The sequence below is a fragment of the Prionailurus bengalensis genome, chromosome B2 (genome assembly GCF_016509475.1).
Source record: "Prionailurus bengalensis isolate Pbe53 chromosome B2, Fcat_Pben_1.1_paternal_pri, whole genome shotgun sequence".
NCBI lineage: Eukaryota > Metazoa > Chordata > Mammalia > Carnivora > Felidae > Prionailurus > Prionailurus bengalensis.
Window position 1 is genome coordinate 29,875,921 of NC_057349.1, and position 23,176 is coordinate 29,899,096.

General features: G+C 44.7%; 1 protein-coding gene across 1 annotated transcript; it reads right to left on the reverse strand.

Annotated features, from left to right (window-relative positions):
• Positions 1–18,819: 18,819 nt before the first annotated feature.
• LOC122489346 (class I histocompatibility antigen, Gogo-C*0203 alpha chain-like) lies at positions 18,820–22,518 on the reverse strand. Its single transcript, XM_043591053.1, is given in 10 exon segments — positions 18,820–19,237; positions 19,612–19,644; positions 20,076–20,105; positions 20,108–20,182; positions 20,297–20,572; positions 21,177–21,331; positions 21,333–21,447; positions 21,722–21,847; positions 21,850–21,990; positions 22,262–22,518. Coding segments are annotated over 9 exon segments (984 nt in total). The 5' UTR covers positions 22,323–22,518; the 3' UTR covers positions 18,820–19,237; positions 19,612–19,639.
• Positions 22,519–23,176: the final 658 nt, after the last annotated feature.

Below are 23,176 nucleotides of genomic sequence, written 5' to 3' on the forward strand. Positions count from 1 at the left end.
TTTGGATTCTCTCTCACTCTTGCTCTCTCTCTCCCTCTCTCTGCCCCTCCCCTGTTCATGCTCACTCTTTCCCTCAAAATAAATACATAAACTTTAAATAAATAAATAAATAAATAAAGTTGAACAATAATGAATGCATAGCTCCATATCTTTAGAACTGTATTGAGTCTTCCATCACAGCCACACCACCACCACCCCACCCTCCTCACACCTCTCCACCACCTCACCCCTGCCCCAATCAATCACCTTGGCTCTAGTTGTTCTGCTTCATCATGCTCCTTAGAATGATGACAAGGTGCTGACAAGGTGCTTAGAATGATGAGCTCTGGTGAGAATCAGCTTCTCCCAAGCCCCTGGACCCTGGCCTGGGACCCAGATGCCTGGGGTTCTGCCCACCTGCCCTCCTTGCAGCACCGTAAGAAAGACTGGTCATCCAAGTAACTTGAGAATTCCTATGTGAACTACCCAGTGCTGAGCTGGGAAAGAGCTATGAAGTTCTATTGCACAGAATGCATCACTGAGGGAAAAGAAATGGTGGAAAGGGTTTATCTCTCAACAGACATCAGCATGAGATGGCCGCACAAGGTTACTGTGAGGCTGTATGACTATTTTTAGGGCATCGGAAGAGGGGGTAAAGGGAATGGGGAGTGAAGAGTGGGAAGGAAAACTGTTTCTCCACAGGATCTCATCCAAGCTCATTGCTTTAAATAGTAATGACTACCAATATCTAAATCCTTGTACTCCACATCATTATATCCAACCACCTGTTGGCCATCTTGGCTTAATGTCCTACATTGCCTCAAATTCAACACATTCAAACTGAGCATATTCTTAGCCTCCAGCATAAAACAGCCTGACCCTCATCCTATATTCCTGGTAGGTGGCATCACCATCTAATCTACCCACTTACTCAAGTCAGAGCTGGGTTGTAGTGTGGGAAATTACTTTGATGCCATGGTAGCTGGCTGGTGCAGTACTAAGAGGCTATCCCAGAGGTCACGGAATAAAAAGGCTCACAGACCAAACTGAAATGCTTGACTCACATGGTTTATTGGATAAATGTAAAACACACAGCAAGGAGTAAGGGGAAAGTGATGGGGTAGGTTAATACATTTAGGATTGGGTACAAGTTGGGTGGAAGGATCGTACAGCCTGAATTCTAGGTTATTTGATGTGCATCTGTCCTGTCAAACTGAGTCCTCCTGAATACCAAGTGCTTCAGATGCATCATATATTTAGAGTATCATGAATACCATGATTGCCTGCTTGGGTCTTCCCTCCCTTTCTATCTCAATTCAGAGAAATATATTCTACTTACTTGTCAACATCTAACGTGTCTCACAGATTACTAACTTACTTACCCACATGCAACACTTCTTATAAGTTCTATTCATCCTATTTGTTTTCTTGTCTTCTATAGCAGAACTGGGTATTCCCAAACAATCAGCAAGTGTATTTTATGTGGGTACTTATCCTAGATTGCTGCCTCCCTCAACACCTCCTACTTTCAAATAATTACCAAACCTTGCCCATTTTTCACTTCCTATTTCTTGAATCTGGACATTCTTCTCTATTCCCATCAAACTGACCAACCCATAGTATGGCTTGTTTGGCTTATAGCCAGAGTCTTTCCAGTTGGTCTCCCTTCTCTAGGCTTCTCTCTCTCTCTCTCTCTCTCTCTCTCTCCAGTCTTAACCATTTAAAATCTGCCCTCCTGATACAATCAGTGATCTATCTGGAAACACATATCTTACTGCATACCACTCTTCTGCTCCTTCAAGGATTCCTTTTTGTCCTCAGGATGACTTCCAAATTCCTTAGCAGGCTAAACAGGGCCCCTCAAAGACTGACTTCTCTACCTTCATCTCCCACTACTCCCTGCCTTCATTTGACCAACTTGGAAGAGGAATATTTGAGCATCTCTGTACTCCTGCTGCTGTTCCATGTCCCAGAGTCTTCCTGGGACTGTCTATTGTCAAGGGAAGATTCATTTCTCCCTTCTGCTCCACCCACCATCCACATTAAACCCTTACTCTGGCCTCAGACCATCTCCTATGCTGCTACAGCCCTTGGTTGCTAGAACCTAAGAATCACCTGGGCTATCTGTTTTCCAGGCTTTTCCTCTCCAGAGTCTGTCTCAGGAGGTTTGGAGGAAGTCCAAGAATCTATTTTTAACAAGCACCTCATTGATAATTCTTATGAGATGTACTATCTTGGACAAGGCTTTTTAACTCACCAAGCCTTACTTTCTTCATGTATAAAAATGAGGAAAGAATGCCTTAGAGGATTCTAGATAATTCTTCTACCCCCCAAAAAGCACCTAGTAGGGTATTTTAATACATTTTAAAAAAAAATACATATAGCTTAGAGCACAGTGTGGGGTCCAATATGGGCCCAAACTCTCTAGCAACCCTGAGATCAAGAGTCGGATGCCCAACCCACTGAGCCACCCAGGTGTTCCTTAAAACATTTTTTTTCTAATTTTTTTTTTTTTTTTGATTGTGGGAGAGCACAAGTAGGGGAGGGACAGAGAGAGGGGAACAGAGGATCTGAAGCAGGCTCTGCGCTGACAGGCTGATAGCAGTGAGCCTGATGTGGGGCTGAACTCACAAATCATGAGATCATGACCTGAGCCTAAACTGAGACTCAGAGGCTCAACTAGCTGAGCCACCCAGGTGCCCCTCCTTAAAACATTCTTAATTAAATGTAGCTGCTGTTATCATTGCCTCCTTTTTCAGAAACCTCTGCCTTTTGACTCACTTTCTTTTTCCAACAAGCTTCCAGAATGAATTGTCCTTCTCTACTTCTTTAGCCCCCACTCACTTTTAATACACAAAATGTTTTAATTGGTTATTTTTTCCCGATCAAAAAGTAACATCAACTATATCATGAAGAAAGTAATAGGCCCTCCAACACCCTTCCTCCCAAGATAACCACTGTTGTCACCTTGGTGAATGTTCTTCCAGGTTACTGTTCATGAATATAGTAACCTACTATATTTTTAAACAAACAAGCAAACAAAATATGATTCTACTCTAAACTTTTCTCCACTTAGTAAATACATATCTCATTATATCTTGTTTTTGCCTCCACCTCAGCATGGTACAGCTGATGTCACCAGCCACTTCCTAATTGCTAAATCCACCAACTCTTTGCAGCCCTTATCTCAGATGCTCTTTCATCAGCCTGTGACCCTGGCTGGATTTCTCTTTCTCTCGTCACTTTCCTGCTTGGGAGTTGACTCCTCTCCTCAAGTCTTCATGACTGGCTACAGTGCCTGAGCAGTGACATCAGGTTTTCTGAATCACTTCCTCAAGCCCTACCCTCTGGGCATTTTTTGAGTATTGCCTGGAGAAACTCATTCATCTCTGGACTTCTCTTGGAGTTGCTACCATTTCTCCTCTAGCAGCTGCTTTTTCAATATAAATCTAATCATTTTACTGCCTTCCCTGAGATCCTTCAGTTTCCACCCTCTCCCCGCCTCCAACCTCCCCTCTTCAAAAACACAGTCAATTTCTTGCCCTGGCTCCTGTGGGGAAGTGGGAATTGCCTAGGATCTGTAATCAGAAAGACGTGGACTGACATTCCTCACAAACATACCAACAGTGTGAATTTACGAAATAACATAACTTCTAAGCTTTTGTCTCTCATCTGTAACCCAGGAAAATAAGACCTAAAGGGATATGGCTGAGATTCAAGTTTATTAAGTACCCAGACAGCAATAGTAAGGGTGAGTGCTTTAACAATCCATGTGCTCTGATTGAGCCTGTACCCTCCCCCCACACCCTCCATTCCCATCCCCACCCCACCCCCCATCTGGTTTTCAGATCTACCTGTGGTTCCTAGAACCCCACTCTGGCTGTGGAGTTGCCTGGAGTGCTCTTTCCCCTCTTTAGTTTGTCTTATCTCCGTAGTCAATGTCAGCCATCTCCTCTCAATGCTTTCTGCACCTCCACAGGTAGAATTCACTCCTCTTTTGGGAAGCCTCAAGACCCTACACATTCTGCTGTGATAGCATTTATGTCTAATATTTCCTTGCACTAATCTGCTCAGTAGTTTTCAGCAGACTGACACATTTTAAGACCAGACCTTATTTCCCTTTGCAACTCTCTTCCCAAGCAGGAAGTAATCAGTAAGTGGGGGGTGCAAAAATCAGTTTGATATAAAATCCATTTTTTCTCTTCATGCTATAGGACTAAGTGTAGGGGTTAAATTTAAGGTTCAGATGTGGGGGAGAGGATTCGGGGTAATCTATTTATGAGAAGCAACTGATTTCAGAGGAAATCCTACCCCCTATCCTCTCTCAGACTTGGCAACCTCCATCTCCCCAGCCTTCTCTGGCTGGGCTCCAGAAGGTGGTCACAAAGGGCCCCATAAAGGTCACAGTTTGGGGAAGGGTGTGGATGGGGTGAACTGAGCCCCCCACAACTCCTCCTCACAACTCAGCGCCCCAGTGAGGCACTGTCAGGCCCCCGGCTGTGGGAGTGAAACACTCGGCCTGTTTCTCAGTTTCGCAGTCTCTGGCTGCTGGGCTGGGCGTTCAGAGGGACGGGCGGTCATTAGGCTTGGAAGGCCGAGCAGGGGCCCCACACCCTCGACCTCCGCTCTCACTGGCCTGGCTTCCGGAACGAGCCACCCCGAGCAAACACAGTAGCAGGCCGAAGGGCGGCGCGCCACCGGGCCCAGGGGCGCGTATCTCTCCAAGTCTCTGGCGACCGCGACCCGCGCAGCCAGAGAGCTCAGGGCCAGCGCACTTTACCTGCCCCGTCAGGATCCCAACGGATCCAGAAGGCTCCCATTGGGCTGTAGCTGCTTGAGAGGCGGGACTTTCCCCTTTCCTTGTATCCCATTGGACTAAATCTAGTTAGAGGTGGGATTTTATGCTCCCCACCTGCGAAGCAGAAAATCCCGCCTCCGGTCCACCTCGATTTTGGAATTCTGGATTTAGTCTCCCCCGTCACTGTGGGATTATGAGTTTTTGGCTTTTTTTTTTTTTTAATGTTTAGACTCCTCTTCACCAATTAAATATCATGTTTTTAAAAATTCACTTTCATTTCTGATTTCCCAGTCTCGACCAGTCCCAACTTCCATTCTTAGTCACAGAATCATTTGCAGATACAGCTTAAGGTTTTTGTTTTGTTTTTAAATTGTGGTAAAATACACATAGCATAAAAATCACCGTTTTAAGCATTTTTGTAAAAAAAAGTTTATTTATTATTTTTGAAATGGAGAGAGAGAGGGAAAGAGAATGCCGAGCAGGCTCCACACTGTCAACGCGGAGGAGCCTGACACCAAGCCTGAACTCACCAATCCTGAGATCATGACCTGAGCTGAAATCAAGAGTAGGAGGCTCAGCGGACTGAGCCACCCAGGAACCCCAAGCACTTTTTAAAAAGTTTATGTATTTATTTAATCTTTACACCCAAGGTGAGGCTTGAACTCATGATCCCAAGGTCAAGAGCCATGTGCTCTGAGTCAGCCAGGAGTCCTCCCATTTTAACTATCCTTAAGTATACATGAAGTACAATTAAGGTGGCATTACATATATTCACGTTGTTGCACAACCACGACCAAGAAGCTTTTGATATATAGAATATAAAGTTTAAATTACAAAAGTAGTGCATGCTAGCCGTTATAGGTGAACAATCCAAAACTTTATGAAAGAAAAGTTAACAAATGCACTGTTTCCACTACCAGGAAGTAACCACATTAACAGCTATATATATACCTGTCCACAAGTTTCTCTCCTGGCCATACAAACAGATATCCACATACTTGAGGCTTTTACTTTGTGCTCTTACAAAGATAGGATAATACTACCCATGATAGTCATAAACTTACAGACATCTCTTTACATATATAGGTTAATCACCTTTTCAATAACAGCCCCCTTTCAGTCAGCCTCCCTTCTCCCACCAAGCATCCACTGATCTGACCACTATTCCCATACAGTAGTTTTGCCTGTTTAAAAACATAATACAAATGCACTCATAGAGCATAGCCTTCTATATGTCTGGCTTATTGCATTTGGCATAGTATCTGTGTGATCTGTCCATGCTGTTGCGTGTTATCAGTAGTTCTTCATTTAAAAAAAATTTTTTTTTAACGTTTATTTATTTTTGAGACAGAAACAGAGCATGAACAGGGGAGGGGCTGAGAGAGAGGGAGACACAGAATCCTAAGCAGGCTCCAGGCTCTGAGCTGTTAGCACAGAGCCCGACGCGGGGCTCAAACTCACAGACCTCAAGATCATGACGTGAGCCAAAGTCAGACGCTCAACTGACTGAGCCACCCAGGCGCCCCATTATTTATTTACATTTTAGAGAGAGGGAGAGAGAGTGGGGAAGAGGTGGGGGGGGGGGGGAGAGAGCGAGCCTTAAGCAGATTCCATGCTCAGCAAGGAGCCTGTCTAGGAGCTTGGTTCCATCACCCTGGGATCCTGATATGAGCCAAAATCAAGAGTCGATGTTCACTGAGCCACACATAGTTTATTAATATTTTTATTTTTAGCCATTCTAATGGGTGCATACTGGTTTCTCATTGTGGTTTTACTTTGCATTTTCCCCTGATGACTATTGATGTTAAAACCTTTTTTCATATATGTATTGACCATTGACCATTGATGTATTTTCCTTTGTAAAATGCCTATTTAGGGGCACCTGGGTGGCTCAGTTGGTTAAGCATCCGACTTCAGCTCAGGTCATGATCTCATGGTTTGTGAGTTGGAGCCCTGCGTCGGGCTCTGTGCCGACAGCTCAGAGCCTGGAGCCTGCTTTGGATTCCGTCTCTCTCTCTCTCTCTCTGCCCTGCTCATGCTGTCTCTGTCTCTCAAAAGTGAAAAAACTTAAAAAAAATAAATAAAATGCCTATTTAAGTCTTATTCATGTTTGTTGTTGTTGCTTTTTTCCCCCCCACTGTCAAATTATTGGAGTTCCTAATCCACATCCAAATCCTTTGTCACACACATTCATTGCAAACATTCTAACAAAGAACTAAAAAAAAAAAAATCTTTGGAAAGCAAAATCTACTAATTTTTCATACATTGTTGAGAATCACGGCCCAGATGGTGAAGTCTAGCCCCAGGAACTTCACATCCTTGTCTTTGTATTCAGAAGTCCACCAAAGTACTTAATTTCTTTGAGGGACCCAGGAACTGTTGGAGAAACAGTTTGCAAACTTTCAGCGTGTATAATGATTTCTGAAGGTCTCTCTGAAGACTATGGAAAGAAGGAAATAAATGTTCATTTCTTTTCTTCTAAGCTTTGGACCCAAAGAAGCACGTTCAGAATCCAACCCTGCCTCCCCGTCCTCCACACCCTTCTGCACGCCCAGAGGTTGACACCTAAGGCCCTGTTTGCCCCTGTAATCCACACTTCCTCATCCTTCCTTCTTGGTTCTATACACTTCATTCTGGCTTTTGCTCACATTTCTCCAGGAAATCTGCTGCAGTCAAGGTCACGAACATACATACCCAGTTTGAATGGAGATGACTATGTATGTCATCATCTGTACTCTCAGGGGCTTTCGGCACACTTGACAACTCTTTCCTTTTATTTATTTTGCTCAATTCTTTTGGAATTACTTCACAAATTTTATTATTTTATTATTATAAGAAAAGAATAGAGTCACCACTCTATAAAATTGTCAATTTTTAACATTTTTTTATTATTTGTTACATGCAATATACATAGTAAATAATAGAAATATATGCAGACAGTCCTCATTTTGTATGGTTCTGATATGCATGGGGTTCTGTTAACACTGCCGAGGCAAGGACTAACTGTGGGGTGTGTGCATTGAACATGGTGTTTTTACTAATAATTTTATTTTATTTCATTTTTTTTAAGTAAACTATGCCCAGTGTGGGGATCAAACTTAAAACTCTGAGATCAAGAGTTGCATGCTCTACCCACTGAGCTAGCCAGACACCCTTTTATCAGGACTTTTTAAAAGAATCCCTTATTTGGTATGCTTTGAGACTTTGTATAATTTTTTTCTCTCTGAATGTATCATTCTGTAGCTTGCCTTTTCAGTTAACATTATATTTGTTATAAATCCATGTTTATACAAAAGCGTTCATTTATTTTCATTGCTAGGTGGGATCCATGGTGTGAATATGCTATAATCTATCCCTTCTCTTCATTGACCTTTAGTTTCTTTCTATCATGAATGCTCTGGGGCATCTCTCTGTGGTCCTTTGTGTGAATTCCCCTAGGATATGTGTATAGGAGTGGAATTATTGCACATCTCTACCACATGATACTAAACTGTTATCTGACATGATTGTATTATTTTATACTCCCCCTGCCTCTCCTTAAGCTTCTGGGACATTATACAGTTCTAGTTTTCTTCATGATTGCTCCTTCTCAGTCTCCTTTGCTGACTCCCTTTGCTTTAAATACTGGAGTGTTTAAAAACTGTATCTGGGCTGCTTGCTCTGTCGGCTTTTACTGTCTTCTTAATCACTCCAGTTTCATCCAGTTCCAGGATTTCAATATCATCTATATAGAAATGGCTCCAAAATATGTCTATATATTTTCATAGTTTAAAAAAATAGCATACCAAAACAGGTACTCAAATATATTGAAGACGGAATTGCAAACTGGTCACATTTTTATAAATGGCAATATGGTAATTTCAGTCCAAATTAAAAAATGTATACACCCAGCAGTCCCACTTCTAGGAATGTGTCCAAAAATAAACTCGCATACCTGCAAGATGACTGTATTCAAAATTATATATTGCAGCATAGGTTTTAAAAACAAAACAAAACAAAACAAAACAAAAAAAACTAGGGGCACCTGGGTGGCTCAGTTGGTTAAATGTCCAACTTGGTTTCAGCCTACGTCATGATCTCACAGTTCATGGGATTGAGCCCAGAGTTGGGCTCTGTGCTGACAGTGCAGAGCCTTCTTGCGATTCTCTCAATCCCTCTCTCTCTCTGTTCCTCTCCCATTCACACACACACACACGCACACACACACACTCTCTCTCTCTCTCTCTCTTAAAAATAAATAAAGAAATAAACTTAAAAAATATAAAATCTGGGCCTCCTGGGTGGCTCATTCAGTTGAGCATCAGGCTTTGGCTCAGGTCATGATTTCACAGTTTGTGGTTCATGGGTTCAAGCCCCATGTTGGGCTCTGTGCTGACAGCTCAGAGCCTGGAGCCTGCTTTTGGTTCTGTGTCTCCTTCTCTCTCTGTCCCTTTCCTGCTCACTCTGTCTCTCTCTCTGTCTCTGTCTCTCTCTCTCAAAATTTCAAAATTAAACACACGTTTTATATATATATATATATATATATATATATATATATATAAAGCCTTATAAACAATCTAAATATCTACCAGTAAGGAACTGGTTAAGAAGCATTGTGTATCCAGGGGCACCTGGATCGGTTAACTGTCTGACTCTTGATTTCTGCCCAGGTTACTATCTCAGGGTCATGGGATCAAGCTTTGCCTGGGGCTCAGTGTGGAGCCTGCTTAAGAGTCTCTCTCTCTCTCTCTCTCTCTCTCTCTCTCTCTCCCCCCACCTCAGTCCCTCCCCCTCTCCTACCTCAAGTGCCCTTCTAGCTCTCTCTTTCTCTCAAAATAAATAAACATGAAAAAAAGAAGCATTGTGTATCTATACAATAGATTACCATTAAAAAATAAAAAGACATGGGTGCCTGGGTGGCTCAGTCGGTTAGGCGACCGACTTGGCTGAGGTCACCATCTCGCGATCTCGCAGGTATGTGAGTTCGAGCCCGCGTCAGGCTCTGTGCTGACTGCTCAGAGCCTGGAGCCTGTTTCGGATTCTGTGTCTCCCTCTCTCTCTGACCCTCCCCTGTTCATGCTCTGTCTCTCTCTGTCTCAAAAATAAATAAATGTTAAAAAAAAATTAAAAAAAAATAAATAAAAAGAAAGTTTTTTTTAAATTTTTAATGTTCATTTATTTTTGACAGAGAGAGCACAAGCAGAGGAGGGGCAGAGAGAGAGAGAGTGAGAGAGAGAGAGAGAGAGAGAGAGACACTGAGACACAGAAAATGAAGCAGGCTCCAGGCTCAGAGCTTGATATGGGGCTTGAACTCAGGAGCTGTGAGATCATGACCTGAGCTGAAGTCAGACACTTAACCAACTGAGCCACCCAGGCGCCCCAGGAAGTTCTCAATACATCCTTATGGGATGGTCTCCTTGGTATATGGTTAAGGGTAAAAAAGCAAGGTGTGGAAAAGCATATGTCAAAATCTGTATGAAAAGGAAAATAATGTATATGTTAATTAATTAATTAATGTTTGTTTGCATAGGCATAAAATGTCTCTGGAAGAATATGCAAAGAACTAATATCACTGGTTGCCTGTCAGGAATGGGACAAGGCTGAGAGAGAGACTTCATATCTTTTACAAGATTCTGAATTTTGAACCAAATCAAAATATAAAATGAAAACCAAAAAAACAAAAAACAAATAATATTTTCAAAAGAGACAAAATAAATGAAACTGAAAAACTTAAAATAGGGGAGCCTGGGTGGTTCAGTCAGTTAAGCATCTGACTTCATAAGCTCAGGTCATGATCTCATGGTTCTTGAGTTCAAGCCCCGCATCAGTCTCTCTGCTGTCAGCACAAAGTCCACTTCAGATCCTCTGTCCCCTTCTCTCTCTTTCCCTTCCCTGCTCAAGTGCTCTCTCTCAATAAATAAAAAAATAAACATTAAAAAAAAAAACCCTGAAAATAAAAAACTTAAAAAAAAATGAGAGGAATAATTCCTTTACCTTCATTAAGATAAAAAAAAATTGTCTGACCTACCCTATGACCCAGCAATAGCACTGCTAGCAATTTACCCAAGGGATACAGGAGTGCTGACGCATAGGGGCACTTGTACCCCAATGTTTATAGCAGCACTCTCAACAATAGCTAAATTATGGAAAGAGCCTAAATGTCCATCAACTGATGAATGGATAAAAAAATTGTGGTTTATATACACAATGGAGTACTACGTGGCAATGAGAAAGAATGAAATATGGCCCTTTGTAGCAACATGGATGGAACTGGAGAGTGTTAGGCTAAGTGGAACAAGCCATACAGAGAAAGACAGATACCATATGGTTTCACTCTTATGTGGATCCTGAGAAACTTAACAGAAACCCATGGGGGAGGGGAAGGAAAAAAAGAAAAGAGGTTAGAGTGGAAGAGATCCAAAGCATAAGAGACTCTTAAAAACTGAGAACAAACTGAGGGTTGATGGGGGGTGGGAGGGAGGGGAGGGTGGGTGATGGGTATTGAGGAGGGCACCTTTATTTATTTATTTATTTATTTATTTTTGGGACAGAGAGAGACAGCATGAACGGGGGAGGGGCAGAGAGAGAGGGAGACACAGAATCAGAAACAGGCTCCAGGCTCCGAGCCATCAGCCCAGAGCCTGACGCAGGGCTTGAACTCACGGACCGCGAGATCGTGACCTGGCTGAAGTCGGAGGCTTAACCGACTGCGCCACCCAGGCGCCCCATAGGAGGGCACCTTTTGGGATGAGCACTGGGTGTTGTATGGAAACCAATTTGACAATAAACTTCATATATTGAAAAAAAAAATTTGTCTGAAAATTGTATACATCCTTGAAGGAAGATATTTACTACCATATTTAAAAATTTTTTTTAACGTTTATTTATTTTTGAGACAGAGAGAGACAGAGCATGAACAGGGGAGGGTCAGAGAGAGGGAGACACAGAATCTGAAACAGGCTCCAGGCTCCCACAGAGCCCGACGCCGACGCGGGGCTTGAACCCACGGACCGCGAGATCTTGACCTGAGCCAAAGTCGGTCGCCCAACCGACTGAGCCACCCAGGCGCCCCTATTTACTACCATTTTAATTTAGCATGTTGTTTCCTTTTTTAAAAAAAGAACGTAAATTTTTTTTTTTTTACATTTATTTATTTTTGAGAGACAGAGCATGAGCAGGGGAGGGGCAGAGAGAGAGGGAGACACAGAATCGGAAACAGGCTCCAGGCTCTGAGCTGTCAGCACAGAGCCCCATGCCGGGCTGGAACCCATGAACCATGAAATCATGACCTGAGCTGAAGTCGGGCACTTAACCAACTGAGCCACCCAGGCACCCCATTCTCTTTTTATTTATTTGTGTGTGTATATATATATATATATTTGTATATTTATATATTTGTATATATATATATATATTTATGTTTATTTTTGAGAGAGACAGAGACAGAATGCGAGTGGGTTAAGGGCAGAGAGAGAAGAGACACAGAATCTGAAGCAAGCTCCAGGCTCCAAACTGTCAGCACCACAGCCCTGCGCGGGGCTCGAACTCATGAGCTGTGAGATCATGACCTGAGAGGAAGTCGGATGCCCAACTGAATGAGCCACCCAGGCGCCCCTTCTTTTTATTTTTTAAATAATATTTTAAAGCTTATTTATTGATTTTGAGAGAGTGTGCAAGCAGGGTAGGGGCAGAGGGCAGAGTGGAGTGGGGTGGGGGGTGGGGGGTGGGGAGAGAGAGAATCCTAAGCAGGCTCCATGCTGTCAGCACAGAGCCTGATGCAAGGCTCCCACTCACCAACCCTGAGCTGAAATCAAGAGTCAATGATTAACAGAGTCACTCAGGTGCCCACTTTATTTTCTTTTTGAATGCCTTATCTTATACATATTTGTCTTTCATTCATTAAAAGGTAAATTAAGGGCATGATTACTCAACAAATGCAATCTGTTTGGTCTAGAAAATGGACCAAATATTGGTTTAAGCAGGAAAGCCCAATCTACAAGACTTTTTGGTGGTTAGACACCACCCTTGTAGCTTTAGCAATCTCAGTACGCCCTCTAGTGTCCATATGGCTCAAGGTCCCAGAGAGATTAGAAAATAAATCACTTTGGTGGTTCCAGTCCGGGACATCCGTTTTTGTTTTTGTTTGTTTGTTTGTTTGTTTGTTTCTTTTTTAAAAAATGTTTTATTTATTTTGAGAGAGAGAGCGGGCACAGGCGAGCTGGGGAGGGGCAGAGAGAGAATCCCAAGCAGGTTAGAGAGAATCCTAAGTAAGCTCCACCCTGTCAGGGTGGGGCTGGAAGCATGGCTCCATCTCATGAACGTGTGAGATCATTTTGATATCTCTTTGAACCTTTGATTATGTAGAAGTATGAGTTTAATTCTGCATAGTTGTGAGTTTCCCAAACTTATTTCAGTTATTGATTGGTTTTTAGTATCATGCCCCTGTGGTAAGAGAACATATTTTGTTACTATTTTTACCCTTTTGAATTCACTGAGGTTGGTTTATCTTCAAGAAAGCTCCATGTGCCTTTGAAAAGAATGTATATTCTGTTGATGGCTGGAGTGTTCTATAAATATCAAATTTCTACTGTTGGTTTATAGTATGGGTGAAGTCTTCTTTATCTTTATTTATCTCTGCATAGTTGTTCTATCCATTATCAAAAGTGATATATTTAAGTTTACTACATCGTTGTATTGTCATTTCTCTCTCAGTTTGTCAGTTTTGTTTTCATGTATTCGGTGCTGAGTCATTAGGTGAATATATGATTAGAACTGTTTATCTTTACCTTTATTGTTTATTGTTTCATCTTTATGGTGATTTGACCCTTTAAAAACTTTTATTTATTTTTGAGAGAGAGAGCTAGAGCAGGGAGAGGCAGAGAAGGGAGGAACAGAGGATCAAAGCGGGCTCCAGCTGACTGGCTTCTCTGAAGCCACGGCAGGGGTGGGGTGGGGTGGGGGGACTGGAACCCACACTGAGATCATGACCTGAGCCAAAGTTGGATGCTCAACTGACTGAGTCACCCAGGCACCTCTTTCTTTAAAAAAAAAAAAAAAAAAAAAAAAAAAAAAAAAAAAATTTAAATAAATTTTAAATAAATAAAATTTTAAAAAATTTCTTTTTTTCAGGGACATCTGGGTGGCTCAGTTGGTTAATCGTCTGACTTTTGATTTCAGCTCAGGTCATGATCTCATGGTTTGTGACACAGCCCGATGTTGGGCTCTGCTTGGTATCCTGTACATACCTGTCTCTCTGCCTTACCCCTGCTCAGGCTCTCTCTCTCAAAAATAAACTTAAAAAAAAAAAGATGTTAAAAAGATTTCTTTTTTAAGAATGCAATTAAATTTAATATTTTATTTTATTTTTAAAGTAAGCCACACGACAAATGTGGGGCTGAAACTCATGATCAAGAGTCACCTGCTGCCCCAAAACTTATTTTTTATAATTTTTGGGGTCATCACCAATCCAGGACAGTTATAAACTAAACTAATGACACGAACTTATTTTGGTGCAATGGCCAATGGTAAAGCAAATTTGGATTATCGATCACAGAAAGTTTAGTCTGTGACTGCAAAATTTTTGAAATTGTTGTCTGCTCACTTTTTGCTGGCTCAAAGGCAAATTTCCTTAGAATACTCTGGTACTTGAACATATTTTTTAAAAAGTGAATATGGTTTATTCATATAACTTTTTTAGACCTAATGTATTTTTTAATATTTATTTATGTTTGAGAGACAGTGCGAGCCACGGAGGGACAGAGATAGAGGCGGACAAAGGCAGGCTCTGCACTGATAGCAGTGATGTCCGCAAGGGGCTTAAATTCACAAACCAGGAGATTATGACCTGAGTTGAAGTTGTCGTTGGACTCTCAAGGACTGAGCCACCCAGGCATCCAGGAGCCCTGTAAGAGCAGATTTTGATGTTTCACCCTATTCTGAGGCTATGAACCTATTTCCCAGATGTTCAGGGAGAGGATGTCTTTCATGCTCCTCACATGAATAAGCTCTGGGCATCATTTCCTGTCTATGAAGGTTATGGACCCAAGAAGCCAAGCTAAGATTTTCTAGATTTGAAAAATGCCCTAAAAATCAGATCAATTTTCTCTTTGATCTATTGCCCACATTTATAGTTTGACTTAAATGATTATTCTCTTGATTATTCTACTATACTCTTAAGATACTTATACTTTTTCTATCATTTTTAGTTGTTTTTAGGGGAAGAGGTGGCCTTAAAACTTAGTCTTCCTTGTTATTGGAAATGGCGTCCCAATGAACTATTTCTTCACTTCTGCTATTTATCTGGCACCAGAGTAGGTGCTAGTGTATAATTCCACGTAACCCGATGGTGATCTGTGTCTTCTGTGAGCCAGCACTGGTCTGTGAATGTGCATCAGCCCACAAACAGATACAGACAGAAATTGAAAGTGAGGCCTTATCCTGTCTCATACTGGTAATCAACAAGACAAAACAAGTTGTATACCAAGTCATTGGATCTGCTAAAGATGGTTTGATTATTGGCTGTTCGTGGACCAGAGGTGGAGAAGCACAGTGTCTAAAGTGGAATAAGTTTTTAGACTTTTGTGGAGGTCACATAAAAACTGATAAAATTATGGATACTCTCTCCAGAAATATGGCCATGTACAAAGATATATAAAATGTCAATATAGGGGCGCCTGGGTGGCTCAGTCAGTTGAGCGACCGACTTCAGCTCAGGTCATGATCTCACGGTTCGTGGGTTCGAGCCCTGCATCAGGCTCTGTGCTGACAGCTCAGAGCCTGGAGCCTGCTTGGGATTCTGTGTCTCCTTCTCTCTCTGCCCCTCCCCCACTCGTGCTCTCTCTCTGTCTCAGAAATAAATAAACATTAAAAAATTTTTTAAAAAGTCAATATATATACACAGATCATCTCAAGTGTTACAGATTTTGATTATTTTTTTAAAATCCTAGGAAGAGACAAAGGCTGGAGAAGACATTTTGAAGAATCACTTTATCACCTGACAATGCTACTCTGCTTATTTGTGAATAGAACTGGAGTAGACAAAAGCTGGATCCCATAACAACTATCAAGGGAAAAAGCTGAAAGATGCCATTTATTAGTCACTCCTTCATCCAAGTCACTCCTTCATCCAGGCCAACTTGAGCAGTCCTAGCCTCAGGGTCCAGTGTCTCATGTCAGGGGACTCAGTGATGTGAAAAGTGGCATCTATACCCAGCAGCAGGACACTTATTGTATAGGGGCCTCACCTTGGGTCCACTGTGGATTCTGTTCCTGGGTGTGTAGACTTAAGCCTGTTCTGTGACTTTCCTTGAAATAGAACATGGCCCCACGTTCTCTCTCTCTCATCTGTAAGTCTCTGTAACTGTACATATGTATCATAAAGAGTCAGAAATCAATGGAGGGAGTAGTTATAGAGGAGCAAGACTTCACAGAATTTTTTTTCCCAGATTTATGGAGATATAATTGACATATACCATTGTGTAAGTTTAAGGTACAAGCTTTTGTTTTGACACATTTCTATACTGCAAAATGATTACCATCACAGTATTAACCTGCATCATATCACACAGTTACCATTCCCTTTTGTGTGGGGCAAACATTTAAGATCTACACTCTTGGGGCGCCTGGGTGGCGCAGTCGGTTAAGCGTCCGACTTCAGCCAGGTCACGATCTCGCGGTCCGTGAGTTCGAGCCCCGCGTCGGGCTCTGGGCTGATGGCTCAGAGCCTGGAGCCTGTTTCTGATTCTGTGTCTCCCTCTCTCTCTGCCCCTCCCCCATTCATGCTCTGTCTCTCTCTGTCCCAAAAATAAATAAACGTTGAAAAAAAAAATTTTTTTTAAATAAAAAAATAAATAAATAAATTAAAAAAAAGATCTACACTCTTGTTATCTCAGAGATTTTATGTTGAGCTGATAACCACTTCCTCAATCTGCCACCTGGCTGTGCCCTATGGAGAGAAAATGTGTATGTCCCAGCATGTCTTCCATTTTTCTTCTTACAAAAAAAACAATTCAAATATGTGTGTAAGATACTTTCCCACAATGAAAATTAATGCATTAGGAAATGCTACAAAGTCCAACCTCAAATATATCCAGAACCCCATCACTTCCTATGATTTTTCCCTCCTCACACCCCAGATGTACAGCTGACATCCCCCTCCTGGACACTGCACTAGTTTCCTACACTTTTCCCCACTGGTCACTGGATCGTCACCTCTCAATTCTGTGCAAGAGCACACAGATGCTTCTAAAGAGATGTGAATCACGTTTATCTGTCCATTCTTTTAACTCCACGTTTCACGCAGAGAAATCTCAACCCTCTTCTAATATCCTAAGGTCTAGACATCTGACTGCGTTTCACATGCTCTCTGCTCCAGCCACAGTGGCCTCTCACCCTTCCTTGAACAAGGACACGCTCCTGCCCTAGTGCGTGTGCCTGGAGGTTCCCCTGCCTGGAAAGAACTCCCTGAAGAATTGCTCTTCAACAATTCCTTGTGTCCCGCACATCTCTCAGAGGTCAGCTTCCCAGTGAGGCTCCCTCTGACAGTAAAGTAGCCACCTTCCCTGTCCCCACACAGGAAACTCTCTGGGTCACCTTCCTCAAAGCACCTACCAATTTAAACACGTCCCTTATTTACCACATTTATACAATATATGGTTGAATCTGAATTACACTGGTTTTGACTGTGTACTGTACATCCACCAATATGTGGGCTTGTTTTTTACAGTATCGTCAAATGCGTGTTTTCTTTATGATTTCTTAGTACTTTCTAGCTTAATTTATGAGTATAGTATATAATACATGTAACATACAAAATATGTGTTAAAGAATTGTTTATGTTATCAAAAGGCTTCCAGTCAACAGTAGGCTATTAGTACTTAAGTTCTAGGGGAGTCAAGAGTTATACTTGGACTTGAGACTACACAGTGAGGTTATTGCCCTCAATCCCCACATTGTTCCAGGGTCAGGTGGAGTCTGCCCCTCACCACTAGAACATATTCTCCACAAGACAAGCACGTTTGCCTTAGTCACTGAGGTGTCCTAGATGAAAAAATAGTGGGTCCTGCACGTGGCACACGACATTATCAGTGGAACGATTGGTCAGCGGAGAGGACCTCTGTCTTCTGGATGAGCCTCAGGCACAGCCGGTTCGTGGCAGCTCCCGCACAAAGTGCCCCCACCTCACCATCAGTGCCGCCTCTACTTTCTCCCAGGGCTGCTCCCCCCTCCCTCTTTCTGCTCAGCTCCCCCCTCCCACAGAGTTTCCCCTGCACAGCACAGCACAGCACACAGTTATAGTCCTGTCTTCAGAATCACTGTACTTAGGCTCCATGGGGCCCTTTCTCCAACTAAATAGAAATCTACATTAGACCCTGCTTTATAAATACATGAATGTAGACGGGAACCAGCACCAGTATCATTAGAACTAAGGACAGGAAGAGGGGGCAGAGAGGCAGGAAAGGTAGAAACTAACTGAAGTTGAACAAGGATGAGAAACTCCCAGATTCCTCTCTGTCTACCTCAGGATGTAAAGAATAATCCAGAAGACAACTCTAGAGGGAGGAGATGGATGAATCTGAAAATTCATGTCTCCAAACCACAGAGACTCCTGTGTGCAGGGCCCACCTAGGCCTGCAGAACAACAGCCCAAAGGACTCCTGGTGCTGTAACCACTGGGGTCATCTGGGGAGAAGGAGACAGAAACTCGGACACACGAGCAAGAAAAGGCCTGATGCTCCATAGAAACAAGGGAAAAAAAAACACCCAAAAGATGGGCCTAAGGTCACAACCCAGGATGGAGCCTGCTGACCCAGTCACAGGAAGCTCTTGCTCCACAAGGTCCTGGTGACAGGTGACGTCCACATCCCTGTGGTCACGGTCCTGGTGAGACAAGGTGCCACAGAAGGGACAAGGACAAGGAGCAGAGACATGACCCAGCTGAGGAGGGAGCTCGACACACCAAGGATGCACTGAGCACCGACTGGACACAGGCCCCGTCCACACTTGGCTCCTCCAGCCCTCTCCTGTCCGTACCTGCAACAGACATGGCACAGGAAACATGAGGGTTCTGGAAGGTTCTCAGTGCTTTCATTTATTTTGTTGCAACTTTACAAGTCTTTTCTTTTATTAATTCACCAATCCCACATACCCAGAATTACAAAATACCAATTCATATCTGGATTCTCACTTTCCATAGGAAAGTAAGGCGTCAGTACTCAGCCCAACACGAAAAAAAGATAAGGATGGAGATGGTCCAGCCCTGCCTCTGCTGAAACAGGAAAGCAGGTCAGAAAGGGAACACGAATCAGTACAGGTCATGGTGGGCAGGGGGGGCCAGTCTCCTGTGTCCTCACAATATGCTAATAGGAACGCAGACACATTCTGACACCATTTGCAGAAAGAGAAGTCCAGAGCTCTTGTAACCAAGTGAGAGTGTGAAAAGATCCTGCATTGCTCAGTCCTCCACAGTCAGCTGGCCTCCCACTGTGGGAGTTCATAGATAATCATGATAATAGATAGATAGATAGATAGATACATAATCATAGATAATCATAGATAATCATGAACACATTTAGGTCACATAAATGCCACATTCTCAACAGCCTCCCATATGCTCAAAGTGCTCCTAGTGCCCCCACTCCTCCCCAGTTCAGGCCTTCTGGAGTCTTACTTTTAGGAGCTGTGGGAGACACATCAGAACCCTGGGCACTGTCATTGCCTGGGGTGGAATAAACAGGACGTGATCAGAGCCATAGGAGATGAGACTAAATGAGGAGCTATGGAGGAGGTGGTGAGCTTCCCACAGAGTCCTGTCTACACTATCCCAGGGTTTCAGGAATCACCCCCTCCATAATTACGTGCAGCATGAGAGTAGCTCGGTCCTTTTCATCCTGTGGGAAGAAAATATCATGTTAGAGACTTGGGACAGATGGGCCATGAGATCCTAGAGCAACCTCCTAGTCCTGGTCCAAAATGAAGTTTCCAGAGTTCTGACTAAACACCCAGGACAGGATTGGGACACATGAAGAAAGAGTTGTGGGGTCACAGGACCACCTGACTTGCTGGAGGTCTGTCCTGAACAGGGACCTTCCTCTCTGTCCTGTCACTGCTAGGTATCAGGTCCCCATCAGCAGAACTACCAAGTGAAAATCTGTCCTTCATTTTCCAAGTGCTTTGCTACGGAGTGAATGTTAGTAATGGCTCCAGAGTGGGCAGGTACATGTGTGTGGATGGTACTTCCCAGGAACAAGGCAGGACAATGTGCTACCTACGAAACTCCCCAAGGGGACTAGAGTCTCAGATCCCCCCACTCTGTTCCTACCTGAGAACTTCTTCCTCCAGATCACAGCTCAACCACCACAATGACCACAAGGACAACCACAGCAGCAATGATGCCCGGGATGGGGATGGAGGGCTGAGAGGATGGCTCTGGAAAGGGAAGGAAGGTGAGAGGCCCAGACCTCTGGCTTCAGTCCTGACTCTGAAATTTCCAGAAGGGCCCTGCTTTCCCTGACACGGGGCTCTACCCCAAACCCTCCTTACCCCATCTCAGGGTGATGGGCTCGGGCAGCCCCTCGTGCTGCACATGGCACGTGTATCTCTGCTCCTCTCCAGAAGGCACCACCACAGCCGCCCACTTCTGGAAGGTTCCATCTCCCGCAGGCCTGGTGTCCACAAGCTCTGTGTCCTGGGTGTGGTCCTGCCCATCACGCTGCCAGGTCAGGGTGATCTCCGCAGGGTAGAAGCCCAGAGCCCAGCACCTCAGGGTCACCTCACGGTCAGAAATGGGGTGGCGGGTCACCCGTGTTTTGGGAGATTCTGAGGAAGAAGAAACAGAGAAACCACACTGTGGTTTAGCTTTATGGGCCACAGAAACTGCATCCACGTGACCATCCTGAGGTGGACGGGACAACTGGTCTAGATGGAAGAAGCACAAAACCCAGACCCCAGTCTAGCCTTTGGGATCTCCTGATTCTTGTTAAGTTCTGGAATCAGGGAGAGAGCCCGGGTGGGAGGCTGCAGATCTAAAGTGGGGAACACACTATAGTTCTGACTGTGGTGGAGGGTCAATGATTCAGAAAACCCGGAGTCAGATCTCCAAAGATGTTCTCAGGGAGATCAAGGCCTTGAGAGGGAAGGTCATGGTTCACAAGGTGGCTGCCAGGGTCAGAGGGAACTGCTGATGGGTTATTTCAGGGATGGTCTCAACCTGCATCCCAGGGGGAGACTGGATTCCTCACTGCCCTTTAGAGAAAAGCGCCCTCTAGGGGAGTTACTCTCTAGTAGAAATATGAACACCGAGGTGGATCTCCCTCTTCCCACCCCGGGAGGGGCGCTGTTCTGACACTGAGTCCATTTTTCCTTTCTCGTGGGAAGCCAGCCCCAGTGGAAGGGAGATTGGGGAGGCCCCGCGGACCTGTACCTGCGCGAAGCAGCGTCTCCTTCCCCATCTCCAGGTACCTGCGGAGCCAATCCAAACACATGCCCTCCGCGTATTTCCTGAAGTCTTCCGCCACACCGGCCACCTCCCACTTGCGGCGGGTGATCTGCGCCGCGGTGTCCGCCGCGGTCCAGGAGGTCCTCGTTCAGGGCGATGTAATCCTCGCTGTCGTAGGTCAACTGACTGTACCCGCGGAGGAAGCGCCCGTCTGGCCCCACGTCACAGCCATACATATCCTGTAAGGTGTGAGACCCTGGTCTCCACCCCGCCCCCGCAGTCAGACACGCCAACGGAGCCCTGACCCCGCGGTCAGCCCCCAGACCTTCCCAGTCCCAACAGGCAAGCGACTATGTCCAAACCGAAAGTGAAACCGCTTAAAAGCTCCCGCGGGCTCTTCCCGGGTTGAGGGACTGCCATGCCGGGGGCGGGCCGCGGTTTCCCGCAGACTTCGGGTGGCGCTCGGACCCAGACTTGGGGCGACCCCCGCCCATCAGTGGGGATGGGGGTCATGATCCGGGCCCGCTCACCGGACTCGCTCTGGTTGTAGTAGCCGAGGGCAGTCTGCAGGCTCACTCGGAAAATCTGTGCTGTCTCCTTGACCCTCCGCGTCTCCCGGTCCCAATACTCTGGCCCCTCCTGCTCCAACCACTGCGCCGCGGCTCTACCCTCGGACTTGGGGCATCGCTGTCGAACCGCACGAACTGCTTGTCGTCTACGTAGCCGACTTCCATGTAGCGGGGCTCCCCGCGGCCGGGTCGGGACACGACGGTGGAGAAATACCTGAGGGAGTGGGAGCCTGCGGGCGTGGAGGGGCTGAGACCCCGCCCGACCCTCCTCCCGGCTCGGGGCCGGGTCCTTGGTGGAGGTGGCCGGGAGGGCAGGACGAGGGGGACCCGAGTCGGGGAGAGCAGGGCAGAGTGGGAGAGGGATGGGGAGGACAGGCCAGGGCGGGGCCGGGTGGGGGTCTGGGGTGGGGGCGGAGGACAGGCACCTCCCCCCGGGGTCCTACGTCCTCGCCGGGCGGTCCCCTTGCCCCTGAGTCCCTTTCCATCAGACCCCGCACTCACCCGCCCAGGTCTGGGTCATGGCCAGGGCCTCCGACAGCAGCAGGAGGAGGGTTCGGGGCATAATGACCCGCTCCTTCAGGGTCTGGAGAGAATGATTCGCAGTTGGTAGCGGGGTCGGGTGCGGAGACTTGGTAACAGGGGAACTTGCAGTGCCGCTGATTGGCTTCTCCGGAAACCCGACACTAATAGGAGTGTGAACTGAGTTTGCGTCATCAGTATCCAGGCGGAAATACCTGACAATGGTTGTAGAAAGAGAAGTGGAGATTGGGACCCCTCAACACAGCCCTGGAACCTGAGTCCCTGAGAGCCAGCCCCAGGGACCAGGGACTGCCCAGACCCCCTCACCTACTTCACAGAGCGCTCTTTGTCACAATCTCTCCCTGAGTCGTGGCCCAGGAGCTGTGTGAGTCAGTGATTCTCCCAACATTTTGTTCTCAGGTTATCTACACAGTCTTACAAATTACTGAGGATCCCAAGGATAATTTTGTGTCTGTGGATTATATCTGTCAATATTTACCATAATAGGAATAAAACAGGTTAAAAAATTTATTAATTCATTTATGGTCATATTAATAACCCATGGCATGAAAACAGAAATACTGTTTTTATGAAAAAGAACCATTTCCCCAAATAAACAGGGTAGTGAGAAGACTGGATTTTGTTATATTTTCCATTTTTGCAAATCTCTTTCTTGTCTGTCTCGTTAGAAGACCACTGGATGTTCAAATTTGCTTCTGCATTTATTGTGTTGTTTTGGTTGAAATATATGAAGTAATTTACAACCCTGCAACGTAAGAATAGTATGTTTCATAACCTTTTCAAATAATTATGAATATTCTTCTTTGATACTATATTAAAACAACACAAATTGTACTTTCTCTAAGGTAATTTGCAAAGTAGAACCTGAAACAGCAT